At 35.3% G+C, this 14,363-nt stretch overlaps 1 protein-coding gene across 6 annotated transcripts in view; it reads left to right on the top strand.

Moving 5' to 3' along the window:
- Nucleotides 1–8,817, top strand: part of CCDC138 (coiled-coil domain containing 138) — a 52,362-nt gene extending 43,545 nt beyond the window's left edge. For all 6 annotated transcript variants that reach the window (XM_075918014.2, XM_089775404.1, XM_075918023.2 and 3 more), the window contains 2 exons: nucleotides 7,070–7,208; nucleotides 8,208–8,817. In XM_075918014.2, coding sequence (XP_075774129.2) covers nucleotides 7,070–7,208; nucleotides 8,208–8,367 — 299 coding nt within the window. In that variant the 3' untranslated portion in view covers nucleotides 8,368–8,817. The remainder of the gene's footprint in view (nucleotides 1–7,069; nucleotides 7,209–8,207) is intronic.
- Nucleotides 8,818–14,363: the final 5,546 nt, after the last annotated feature.

Below are 14,363 nucleotides of genomic sequence, written 5' to 3' on the forward strand. Positions count from 1 at the left end.
CAGTCACTATGTTCTTACTACTGCATCAAGAGAGCATGTTAACTTGGGAAAAGCAATCTTGCAGTCCCTTTTCTTCAAACTCCACCTCCTCTGATAGCACTTTGGGAGTCACCCGTGGTGTAACAGAGATGTTCAAGTACAGGTTGAACCTCTCTAGTCCAGCACCCTTGGGTCCTGACTGGTGCCAAACCAGCGAATTTTCTGGACTGTGGGAGATCAATATTGTTTAGTTGCGTTACCAACACTTCTACTGCTTAGAAGTAATTTAGGGTAAATTATAGCTAAATAACAGCACAGAACACTGAGAGCCTGGACTGGTAGCTGTAAACAAACTTTATGATACAAAGACTACAAAGGTTCAACCTGTACTTGAAGAGAAAGGGCTAGCCACTTTCTTATAACTGTTGTTCAAGATGTTGCATATGTCCATTACTCAGCTTATCTTCCCCAGCACATCAGTTTTCTGATGCAAAGGAACTGAAAGGGGCATGATTACTCTACCCTTTATACACTTGGTGCAAAGTATAAGGAGCAAGGGAAAACTCTCCACTGCTTGTGCATGAGATGCATACACACCTACAAAGTAACAGATATGGGCAGCGCATCTTGAAGAACAACAGTTTTGAGAAGGCAAAGTAACTTTTGTCATCTGGAAGTCCAGTTACAGATAGTTAACTTATATTTTCTCCATTTTGCAGTAGCACCTTTTTGCTTATATATTCCTTTTTTTAATCCAAAGGTTTTGATATTTTCCAAGACTATTAGGCTGGAAGAATTTAAGCACAAACATACTTGGTCTCCGTAAATTAGTAAATGTAAAGTTAACTTTTGAGCATATATACTTTGATCGTGTTTGGACATTTTTTTTCTACTTAAGGTCCCAATTATGCAAATAGTTGCACGTGTGCCTCACTTCACCTGTGTGAGTAGCCACATTAAAGTCAGTGAAATGTCTCCTGGAACTATGTGCAGGATGGGAACATCAAAGATCAAATGGAAATATTCAGTCTGTATTACTGAAAGAATATAAGTTTCTAAATACTATTAGAAACAGTCACCAGTGTGTGATGGTTTCTTAAGTTCGTTTTTATCATATTAAGCAGAACTTAAAAATAATAACTAGCAGAATTTTTATCTGGTAACCACAGTAAAAGAATGTGTGCTATTCTGTAATTGAACAAATCCTATTCTAAAAGTGGCTAATAAATTTGCTGTGATACTTACTGAAGGCCATTCTGGATGATTTGTGTGGTCTTGAATATTTTCATAATTACGTTTGCAATGTGATGTGTCAGAATAAAAGGCCAGGTGAGATTTGGACTTAATATATAAGGACATTTTGTCCCAGGTCCCTTGGTTCTGCTTTGATTGAACTTGAAATATAGCATTCCGTTCTGGGTAGCTTATTACCTGAAAGATGATACATTTGGAGGGAGAGAAGAAAAGAGCAACAAACATGGATGAGGATTATAAAAATGGTTTTATATGGAAAACACAAAATATATATATATTATGTTTATATATATATCGGACCCTAACAAAATCAAGGCCATGAAAAAACGCATTACAGACTGTGAAATCTGGTCTCCCAGATTGAAATCTGGTCTGTTTGTGTGCTTTTACCCTATGCTGTATAGACTTCACAGAGGAGACCAGCATTTCTCAATTTAGGGGTTGTGTACCAGAAGGGAACTACGGGGGGGGGGGGGGACTACAAAGTTATTTTAAGGCAGGGTCACTCTTATTTCTGCACTGCCTTGAGATCTGGGTGTCCAGAGAGTGACGGCTGTTGTGCTAGGCACAGAAGTAAGGGTGGCATTACCTTACCATGCTATCCTTACTCCTGTACTGCTTCTAGTGGCAGTTGTGCCTTCAGTAGTTGTAGCTGCTTTCCTCCTGCTCCCCAGCTCTGAAGGCATCACAGAAATAAATGTAGCCGTGCCGCAACTCCCCCTATAATAAACTTGCGACCCCACACAACTCTCTTTTGGCTCACTCAGGATCCTTTATAATTACACCATGAAATTTTAGGTTAAAATAGCTAAAATCATGAAACTTACTATTTTTAAAATCCTTTGATCATGAAACTGACCAAAATGCACCATGTAGTAAGTAGGGCCATATGTAAATATACCTTGCGTACTGTATGTATAATATGCAGTATTATAGCTGTGTCAGTCCCAGGATATTAGACAAGATATTAGTTTGAAAGCTTGTTTGTCTCATTGATAGAACTTGGTCATACTGTCTAACCTCCTTTATCTGTCTAATAGTGCGTAGATGTATATTTTGGGCATAAGTCCACAAATATTGCATGGATATAAATACAAAGAATATAATTAGCATAATAAATGTGACATAGTTACAAGTAATAGGATGAAAATAGAAAAGAGGAAAATTTAATCCTTACTTGTTTTTGTGGTATTAGTTGTACTAATTGTCACAAGTTGTATCTACGAAAGGGGTTTACACAAGTACTTTAAACCCTTTCATTGGCTTTGACCATCTTGCTGAAAATTAAAATCATATTGAACACGGAGCATGGGAACCCTGTGCAAGAGGATGTAAACAAGTCTCCAACTGACTTTACTATAGAAAACTTTTTAAAATGCAAATAAAGAGAAATAAGTTTTTAAATAGTGTGCATTATTTAAATTATTGTGCTTTAATTTTTTAAAATAACTTAAACTGTAATTTCTAGGTGACATTTTTTTAAAACTATCTGTAATGGTTGCTAAAAATGGCAGCTTCAAAAAAGAAAATTCTAAGTACAGTCATTCAAATACTTTGGTCAAAACATCCCCTTTGGATTTTCAAATGGCTGAGCTTAAATAAATGGGTTCCGTTTTTCTTTAAGCATATAAACATCAAAAGCAAATCTTCGTTTGTTATACTTGTGATGAAATGGGTGTCAATTTTTGTGGCAGTCATAAAAACACTGGTATTGCACTTGAGGATTGAACGATGGACAGATGATACAGGACAGAGAATTTAATATGTAACTTAAAATAAATAGATATAACCTAAACAAATATGTAGCTACCAACATATATGCTGCTTGCTGACCTGATAGTTTTGTTTCTTACCCTTTCTTCAACCCTTCATCTTTCTTTGGCTTTTTTGATAGTTTGCTTTATCAGGCATGAATTATCTCTGGTTTGGAAACCACCTAGGAGAATTTGGACACTACAACAGAAAATAATGATTAAACAATACCACATCAAATACATCTTGCTTCCAAACAACTGTTGTCATACACAATAAGATACAGGAACTTATCAAGTTGTTCCACTCTTTTATAAATAAATGTAGTGCAGTTGACTCTACACAGTGGGGGAACAATTTCATTTCCTTTTAAATTCTTTGCTATGACCCATAGTCAAAGGGAAGACTTCTCCAGTCAGCCACGTTGTCATTACCCTTTCATTCACTTGCATTACTGCTGTCTCTTATTCCTCTCATTGGTAAGTATGTACATTAACCACCAATGCTAATAGAATTTACATCTCCACATGAAGCACAGAAAAAACCCTACTGTTTAATTATTCAGCATGGTACACTGACAGATATACTTTCTGTCTGTCTTTGTTTTTGAAAATGGCATACACCTAAATTTAGAATGGAGGTGTTGCTTACATTGTGACACTAAGAATTTCCATTGGTGTTATTTCAATTGCTGACTAGTAGTAGCTGAGTCTATTAAGTTGGTGACTGATCACTTTCAGGGAAGTCTGATATAAACTGTCAACAATAATTAATTGCTTATTGTCCATTGCAGTGTACGTCTGAAACTGAACTACTAATGCAAGTTGGTACAAATGTCTAAGGATGCCTGTGCAGGTTTGTACAGAATACTGTAACTTGTACAGAATTCCTGACATGACAGTTATAGACTTTGTAGTCACCAAAAATTTACAAGAAAAATTACATCTAATTACTACGATGACAGACCACCAAAATAGACATTTTTCAAATATGTTTTAGAAACACTTTCATTTCTACAATCTGTTTTTTAAATAAACGCACATTTAAATATATTATATTACCATGGGATTACTAACAGGATACTGCTGAATACTGTATTTTGTAAACTTAGTTTATAAAAAAAATCCTCTTAGAATACTTAAACTATTTTTGATTGTTCTACTTCCAACTAATTATATTCTGTGAGGAAGGGGCTGGCATCATCACATTGCTTTGCATACTGTTTACATTTGGAAGAGTATCTTCACAATCATATGGGTTAGAAACATATATGAAAGCTTAAATTCTGCAGAAATTGATGTTAACCCCTCATGCTGACAAAGAGAAACATCCCACTTGTTCTTTCCAAGTAGACTTTTCAGCACTTGTTCTAAATGGTGTTATGTTACTTGAGTTGTGCTTTCTGGGTTACAATTTACACTTCAGTTACAGACTAACATGGCTACCACTCTGAGAATTTACACTGGGTTCAGTAGAGCTCCTGAAATAAATTACAATCTTGTATTTCACTCTCAGGCTATCTATTATGACTAATAAAATATGTATGTCCTTATTTTTTAAAACAAAGGTGCATCCATCTTCACTGGATTGATAGCCGCACTTTGACATCTCATTTATAAAGTACTTTACACAACATATGTAAAGGAGCTATTAAAAAACACTTTCTGTACTTCATTACCTAATGCTGTGGTTTGCATATCCTGCTAAGTTGCCTTGAGTAGGACTTACAAATATGTTTAAAACAAGGAAAAAAATAAGCTATGAAACATCTTCCCAAATCCATGTCCCTTTACTACCATGCTGTCAGAAAATATAGTGTATATGTAAGAAAGTCAAACATTTTATTGTGTCTTTTCTGTGATTTATGTTGAAATATCAGACTGCTTTGAATCAGTGAATAGCCGTTGTCCTTTATTTCTTAAATTGAAAACTAAGTTTTCAATGTTTGTTTCATTATATAAGCAGGATTTGTTGACGCAGCTCTAGAATGTGATATTATCTAATTGTTGCTAATTGATTTAAATTATGTATTTTAATAATGGCTGACATCAGCAATCAGGAAATCTTGATTTAAATAATTGATTTTAGTCTGGTTTTGTATTTGTATTTTTTGGTTGTTTTCCTAAAGTAAAGCTCATTCTCATGGGTGCCTATAGATATTGGAACATGTTGATTTGCAACCAAATACAGCCTTTACACTCAGTTTGGTACTTCATTTTGCTAACTTACTAGTTATGGACATATTTTACATTTGTATATTAGTTTCATCAAATTGCCTTATATGCAAGAAACAGAAGTCAAGTTTATCAGAGCATATTTTTCATTTAAAATGGATTTAGTAAATGAAGTAGTATCTTGAGTTAGTGAATTGATATACATTTTAAAGTACTTAGGTGCCCAAGGATTTGTCTGCATGGTGGAGTAATGTGTTCTATGGGGAGGGAGGAGACGAGGAATGATGTGATTTCTAAAGCACACTAATATGACATTAATTAATCTGTGTAATCCTAGCTGGTACACTTTAACATGTGCTGTTACAAATAGTACTATATTGAAGCTTACTAGAGAATCTTTAGTGTGCCTCAGCAAGATCTATATTGACCAGTTAATGCACAACCTGTTAGTACTATACTAGTGTAGAGCATCTAAATCTACCAGATGGACAAAGCCCTAAAAATGCAGAACAGAACTGTAGCACTTACATTTGTGAAAATGTAAATACTAACATTTGTTAAAGACTGAAAATAAAAGAGCTATTGAATTTAGCACACAATATTGTGATATATTTATATTTATTTGACTTGACCTAAAAAGTTAGTCAAACACTGGAATAAATTGCCCAGGGAGGTTGTGGAATCTCCATCTGTGGAGATATTTAAGAGTAGGTTAGATAAATGTCTAGCAGGGATGGTCTAGACAGTATTTGGTCCTGCCATGAGGGCAGGGGACTGGACTCGATGACCTCTCGAGGTTCCTTTCAGTCCTAGTATTCTATGATTAGCTATTTCCCTCAGTTATATAATTTCAGAACCCTTTAATTCATAATTTGAGGAGGACTTAGTAAAACCACTGTACTTTTTTATTTAAATTGTTTTAATGAACTAGAGTAGGATTAAACTTTATAATAAATTGTCACAATTTCAAATTTATTTTGAAATAGGTTTAGTTTTAAAAAGAAAAATACATTTAATTGAAATAAAAACTGATTTAAATAAAAACTAATCTGAAGATTGAGTTTATTTATTTATTTATTTTAAATCCTCTGCCAGTGGTTGGAACAAATGCACATTGATGCTTATTTCAGTAAGTGGGGAAATTTGCAATATGATGCATGTGTTTGTATTTGCATTCACTTTTCCATGTCAGTCCTAACATTTATTTCTCATTTGAACTCTAAAACACAAAATCTGACATGTAAACTAATTAGGTACAAGAATGTTGTGGTAAAATGCTGACAGATTCCATGGTATATATAAGCAGTAAAATTATGGAGAAGAGAACAAAAGTTAATAAAACTTAACAACTTGACCGAAAGCTTTAGGTGTGCATTAGCATTAAGGGAATTATATTAATATTTATATGGATTTTTTTTTTTGCTCAGTTACTATTGCACCTATCTTCAAGCCTAGGACTATTAAACAAACATTTTGATAATGAAAGGCTACCTAGTTTCACATTAGCTCCTGTAACTATTTCAGCATCATCTGTTGAAAGGTAATTTTGCAGTTTCTTAAAACAATCTTTGGTGAACCACATTTGCCACTCCTTAGTTCTTCTGCCTGGTTGATCACATGAGTTGATACATGAGTTTTAGATAATTGTGCATCTTTGACATACCTATCACTTTAGTTAAAAGAACCCCTCCACGGGATTTTACCCTTATTTTACATCCAAATGTTGATGATGTATTCAGGTTTATGTAGTTTCTGATTTTGTTAGAGTTTTGTGTAAAGTTTAGGCCAGAAAGTTGTGTAGTTTGTCTTGTTGCATTGCAAGTATAAAGTGCACTTCATTTTTCATTAACTATAACATTGGATTGTTTATCAAATTTAATTGATGAAAACATTACATTATTATTTTACAGGTTTTTTGCAGCCTTTCCTAGAAGCTTGCAGTAATGAGTCTTTTTTCCGTACTTGTTCTGTGTTGCTTCGAAATCCTAAGCTAGATCTACTGATACTGGAAAAAATCAGTATTATACTGCAAAAACTCTCCAGAATCAAGTAAATATTTTTTTTTTATTTTGTAGTCCTTGTTTAATAAAAAATGATTTTTGGTTTCTTCCTTTTTTCATTAGGTATCTGCACTTCTAGCAATATTGCAAATATTAGATCTAGCAATGGCAAACTTATTTTGCCTTTAGTTCCATTAAAAGAATAGCTTTTAGCTTATAAAATGAATCTTTAAAATTTGCTCCTAAATCTTGTGCATCTCAGGTTACATAATATAAATTCATATTTGGGCTAGTATTTATTTATTTTATATTTGAGTTAACTTGTATGCCACCTCATAGTTCTTTGGCCTCATTTTCTCAACTGACCCTCACTTTTGCTGAGTTACTCTGTAGCATAGTCTTTCTGAGGTAAAATTTACAAAAGAGCCTATTTGATATAGGAACCTAGATCCTATATTCAAAAGTGACTTAGGCGTTTAGGAGTCTTAAGTCTTATCCACTTACTGTGAGACCTTAAGCTTCTAAATGCCCAATAAGTAATTTTTGAAAAAGGAATTTTGACCCTTTCTGAGCAACTTTCTCCTTGATTGTTTCTTTACCAATTTTTTGCAACATGCTCTCATCTGCCTAATGGTATCACATCTGGTACTAATTCCTTCAGTGCATTACTTGATCTGATTATTTTTCTTATAAAATAACAGAGGCCTAAATTAAAGTATTTTATTCATATTAGGTATTGAATATTTTTATAGAAAATTAGGGATGTACAGATTAGTTTTGATCTTGAAAATAAAATCCCATAACTCTGCGGGGAAAATAAGTTTCTAAGTTGAAAGAAAAAATTCAAAAATAAACAATATTTTTCATTGGAGATAATTTAACCATTATCACTGACAATGTCAAAAAATAGATTTGTGGAATATAAAATATATTTGGTTCTATTAAAAATGTCAACTTTCTAGAATAGTGATTTTAAATTCTCTTCACACACTTCAAAGTAATCTAATGAATTTGTTGCTGACTAATTTTATATTACAAATTTTTACAGAAGTAATAAGAAGATGTTTGAATTGTTTACTATTCATCTCGTGATCCAAGAGCTACAGAGGACAACACATCCAGATCATGCTTTTCTCTGTATTAACCTTAATTCAATTCTCTTTAATTTGGGCTTAACAAAGACCAACTCTTTTGTCTCCAGTCACTAATGAATTGTATTTTATTATGGTTTATAGTTTGTATGATTTGTGCAAACAATATATTTATTTGTATAAATAGCAAAAGAACATCAATAGCTTGTTTTATTACTGTATAGGTTAGAATTTGTCATGTCCTCCATTATTAAATCAGTGTATTGTTGAAAGAGAAGGTGGGAAATTGCACAATTTTCAATAAGCTTTCTTTGTTTTTAAATTTTTTATTTATCTGAAATACATTCTGCGCTGTGCTATTCTTTTCTAAACAGCTGATGCCTCTTTGCGAGGCACACCACTAGTATCTACTTTCCTCACAAAATTGTGAAAAATGAATTGGCATTAAAAAGGTTTAAAATTGAAACTCTTCAAAGTGTTTTACCAACATTTATTATTGTTTTTGTTTATGCAGGTGGTACATAATATGGAGATATTAGTCTTTTCACAAATATATTGCAGGAAAATGATTGTTTTAATTTACGAAAGTCAAATTTTGATTAAATTGAACTTGGTGTATTATACTAGGTATGAGAGTGAGAAACTTCTGGTCTGCAATATCTAGTATCTTGCAGGAATTACTGTTCACTGTGTTTTCTTTACATATGTATATTTTCTGTACATTGCTGTGCTTTAACTCCTAATACAGGTTTTGTATTTTTGTATGGAATTTGATTGAAATATATCTGAAAATATAAAATATTTTTTACAATTTTTGGAATAATATTACTTCAATTAAAAGCCTTTTAATAAAAATGAATCTTTTTTATTTTATTTTCCAAAAAGGCCTTAGTCCAGTTTCCCACTTATGTACACAATTTCTATATGCACTTTTCAAGCACTTAATTATATTTATTTTCAAGCCAATTCATTTTGACATATATGCATATAGGTATTGGTGCTCATAAAAGTGTATATGCATACAAAATGAGTCACTTTGTAGAAACTTGGTCCAACAAGCCTTTTATTACTAATTTCTGTGTTTGGTTATGCCATTCTGCTGTAACTATAAGATCTATGCTTTGTAACTCCTTGTAATTATATAATTGAAATCATTATAATTTAAGAACTTGCCATAAGACTATTTGATGAACTCTGTGGCTAGTCAGTATGAAGATTAGTGTTAATGCCCTTTAAATATTTTTGTTTGGTTTCTAGTCATATATTTTTTACTACAAGGTCTTTAAAATAGGGCTGTGACCGAAGTCAGACCTTTTGTTGACAGTTTTTAAGACATCAGTCTACATCAATTAAGAAAGATAGTCATTCGTGAGTATATCTGGTGAGACATAATTTTATAAAAAGGGGGGGGAGAGATTTCTGGTAACTTTTCGCTATTATTCATTCTTGCTACGTCTACATTGGCACCCTTTTCCGGAAATGCTTAAAACGGAACAGTTTTCCGTTATAAGTATTTCCAGAAAAAGTGCATCTACATTGGCAGGATGCTTTTCCGGAAAAGCACTTTTTCCAGAAAAGCGTCCGTGGCCAATGTAGACGCGCTTTTCCGGAGAAAAGCCCCGATCGTCATTTTCACGATCAGGGCTTTTTTGCGGAAAAGACTTCTGTGCTGTCTACACTGGCCCTTTTCCAGAACAGTTTTTTCCGGAAAAGGACTTTTGCCCGAACGGGAGCAGCATAGTTTTTCCGGAAAAACACTGACAATTTTACAGTAGATCATCATTGCTTTTCCGGAAAAGCAAGCAGCCAGTGTAGACAGCTCGCAGCTTATTCCGGAAAAGCGGCTGCTTCTTAGAATCTTATTTTTTTATAAAAGTTTCAAATTAAAATATATTTATGAGGCAAATACACTGCAATTAACAAGACAAAAATAATTATTTGAAAGATAGTATTTGTTTGCACAGCTATATTGTGCTTTTTTATCTAGATAAAAACCGGGTAAGATGCTAATAACCATTTTGATTGTTTTAAAGCCTTTTATTCCAAATTTTCAACTTTCTGATATGTTTCTATGGAAACTTGATCCAGCATAATATCTACATCTTCATCATTAAAGTGTTTCTCACACACGCACAACATTCTTGGGGGGAGGGAGCAATAAGAAAGTATTATCAGATAAAGCAGAGGAAAACCTGGAATTCCTGGTTCATGAGATATTTTGCTGTTCCAAAATTTGGTTTGGGGTTTGTTGCTTTTCCAAACTGGAATGAATCCAGTTTTTAAAATGTCATGGAAACTTGAAATCCCACCAAAATGAGTCAAGGAAACACTGACATAGGTATTGTTTCCAAAACCAAATCCCCTCCTCAGGACCCACAGCTGTTAAGTGACATTCACTTTCTTGTCAATTTTTCTGGGCAGCTGCCATAGTTCCCAGAATTTCAGACTCTGGGACAGCCCCACTATGCAGGCTGCCCCAGATGTTGGAAACCCGTCACAGGACTTCTCAGCTCTGTGGCAGAGAGCCTGGAGCTCTCAGGCTTCCTGCCACAGAACCAGGATAGAGTTACAGATTCTGTGGCTTTCCCGCTCCTCATTTCACAGCAGGGTAGCCTAAAGCTGCAGACCTTGGAAGTCGAAGGTTTATGGACCTGGAGGCAACCTACACACACAGCTCTAATTAGAGGGAATCAGAGAGGTAGAGCACTTTGGCTGTATGGCTCCCAGCGCTGAGGAAGCAGAGTACTGGGGCTCTCTGTCCATGGGGTTCCTGGAGTCATAGGACAGGTTGAGCACCTGGGCACTGTGCTTCTGTTTCCCAAAGCTGTGAGGGAGACAGCCCTCCCAGAAAGCTTTTGTCACTTTCACCAGTGTACAAACCTTCCAGGTAGTGAAAACTAAAAAAAAATCCCATGAAAAATTTTGGTTTTTGCATAAGAGGCATATATTTAAATTGGAAAATCGTTGACAAATTTTCAAACAGCTGTAATAATCAATCACACTTTACAGAGGGGGTAACAACAGCACAGAGGTTGAAATACAACTTAGGTCAGAGAGAAAACTAGTGTCAGGTCAGGAATAGATCCATGTCACTAGGGTGCCTTCCTTTGCTCAGCCTTCAAGATTACCTTAAGCTTAAATCTCTATCCACTCCTAGTTGCTATATGGGAAAGGGACCTTCTTTCCCTCCCCCCCCCCCCCCCCCCACTCCTTCCACAGCATCCTCGATGCTGTGAGAAAACTAGAGCATTTCCACTGCTCTACCCTTCTCCCCGATCACTTCTGTCCTCTGCAAGAAGGGTTGAAAAGAGGAGCCTGTAGCTCCAGCTTCCCTCCTCCTGCCATTTCTGTTTTGTTTGTCCTCTGTGGATAGGTCCACAACTAGCCTGCCTTTGCTGCACCCCCTAGCTTTGGGTGCATCTACACTGCCCCCTTATTTCAAGATAATTAGCGTTATTTGGAAATAACAATGCGAACATCTACACAGCCATTCTGTTATTTCGATATAATTTTGAAGTAACAGATGGCTTATTCCAAAATCTATAAATCTCATTCTATGAGGAATAATGCCTATTCTGAAATAGCTATTTCAAAATAAGGCGTGTGTAGACCCTCCACTGCTGGTATTTCGAAATAGCCCCTCACCAGGACCATTCTAAGTTATTCCCTCCTGGGCCTCTAAATTGAGATAGCACATCTACATTAGGGAAGGCTGCCTCGGACTAATTTTGAGACTTCCCTGCAGTGTAGATGTTCTATTTCAAAATAAGGTATTTCAGAATAACTATTCCAGAACAGTTAATTTCAAAATAAGCATGCAGTGTAGATGTACCCTTTGTGAGCTATCAGCATCTCCGGCATGAAGCTGATAAGTTGCCTGTTAGTTTTGTGGCACCCGCCTGATTTAGGAGCTGTGCAACTGACCACAAGTGGATTAATTTCACTGCTGTTTTTTTGGCAAAGCTATGAGTCTTTACAGAGGCCAGGTAGGAAGAGGCATTGCATTTGGTCACTTGGAAAGTTTGCTTCACAACCAAGACTTGAAATTTTGTTTAAGAAAGCCCCTAGGTGTTATGTTTGGCAGTATTTCATGTCTTACTACTTCATGCTCACCAGAGAAATCTTTCCTTTTCCCTTTAACAAGGGGGCAAATAGATATTTTATGCTTCAGCTACACCCTTAGTTTGATAAAAATATACAGAAAGGATGTGTCTAGACTACATCCCTCTGTCGGCAGAGGAATGTAAATGAAGCACTTCAAAAGTGCAAATGAAGCCAGGATTTAAATATCCCGTGCTTCATTTGCATAATCACGTAATGGCACTCTTTCAAAAAAAGCACTATTTCAAAATTGAAACCACAGGTTTACAGGATCTTTCGAAAAAGCGCCCCATTTTCTATAGAACCATGTCTAGACTGTGGTTTCAATTTCGAAATAGCATTTTTTTGAAAGAGCGCTATTACGTGATTACGCAAATGAAATGCAGGATATTTAAATCCTGGCTTCATTTGCACTTTTGAAGTGCTTCATTTACATTCCTCTGCCGACAGAGGGATGTAGTTTAGATGTAACCTAAGTGAACATTTCAAAGAGATGTAGCTGTTGTTCGGATTGAATGGGGACTGTTGTGTTTTCATAAACCCAATGGATTCAGGAAAATATATTGGCTAACAAGTCTTGACCTGAACAATTGTACTGTATACCTACATAGCTGTAATCTTTGCTAGCCAATCAAGTGCCTCCTTTTCATAATGGCATGCAAGTCATAGTTACCTACCAACTTCAATATGTGAGTCAGTTTTCTTACCCAATCCTTCTCAGTTAATGTTTAAAATAAATGGACCCAACAATAAATTAAAGGGAAAAGATTTTTAAGCAGATAGATAAATTAAACTTTCAGGCAAAAGCTATCCCTTATACTGTAGCAATATGTTTCCCCTTATTTGTTCATAATAAGCATCAATATCTGACAGCAGTGGTTTAATTTATCACATCAAATTTAAAAAGAGCTCTGAGGAAAATTCATAGTTCACAGCTGTGACATTACATGATTTAATGAGAGGCAGAGTTTTTTCTGTAGAACTGGAAGACTTGGGAATTGATAATCTCATACTGAGCCTTTTAGCTCTAGATAATCCATTCAAATTTAGCCCATGCTACCCATCTAGTAGTGTCTGAAAACTTGGCAGTTTATGTAAAATAATCTGAACTCCTATTTCTTGGTGGCCATATGCTGGGCTGTGATATACTCTGGGAACCATAATGTCTCAGTTTAATTATCCCATTTTTATAATCTTTAAAGATTATTATTAAGAAAGGAGAAGTAGGCCTGATCATCAGGGTTGTCCTCTTCCTTTCTGAAACATATTCAATGATGTTTAACTTCCACCTGGACAACAACCATTGATGGTTCTCTTGTGAAGGAGTGTCTCTAATAATGCAACCAAAGACAACTTCAATCCACAGTTTTCTGATGGATTATAGGAGTATATTCTTTTATGAGAGTCTGGTAGGGTTTCATAGAGCGTACATGGAAAGGAAATACCATGTGTGGATACTCGTAGGTATCTTTGGACAAAGCTACTTATTGTTAGACTTGTAGCTCCCTTTGCTGAATGGATGCTCCCAAATTTCTCATTTTGCTTTTATGAGAAGTCCTGATTCCAGTGTCTGTGTCTTAAAATAATAATCAGGGGGGCATGGGAGAGAACCAGTTACTTTAATGAGCTATAGAAGAAATTCAAGGACTTGTATGTAAGTTTTTCAATTAAGGTATGGTTGATTCAGTCCAGTAAAAGCTGATTAAATATCCTGGTTTTTCTTGGAGTGATTGCACAGTTGCTGGACATTTTTCACTCACCAGTAGCCATTGGGACATTTGAGTGCCCTCTGCTGCCATGTGTCTCTGCATGCAGGTATGAAAGTTGGAGCTTACCCAATCCTTCAGTTCCCTCTTACTGCCTGTGTTAAAACCCATAAATGCTCATGAACTAATAAATGTTACTCTCTAAGGTGCAACAGGACTCCTCATAGTTTTTAACCATTAAAACTACACGGTTACCAGCCTTCTGAGATAAAATATTTGGGTGAGTTTCGCGTTAGGGATCAGAGC

The sequence above is a fragment of the Pelodiscus sinensis genome, chromosome 1 (genome assembly GCF_052426305.1).
Source record: "Pelodiscus sinensis isolate ZL-2025 chromosome 1, ASM5242630v1, whole genome shotgun sequence".
NCBI lineage: Eukaryota > Metazoa > Chordata > Testudines > Trionychidae > Pelodiscus > Pelodiscus sinensis.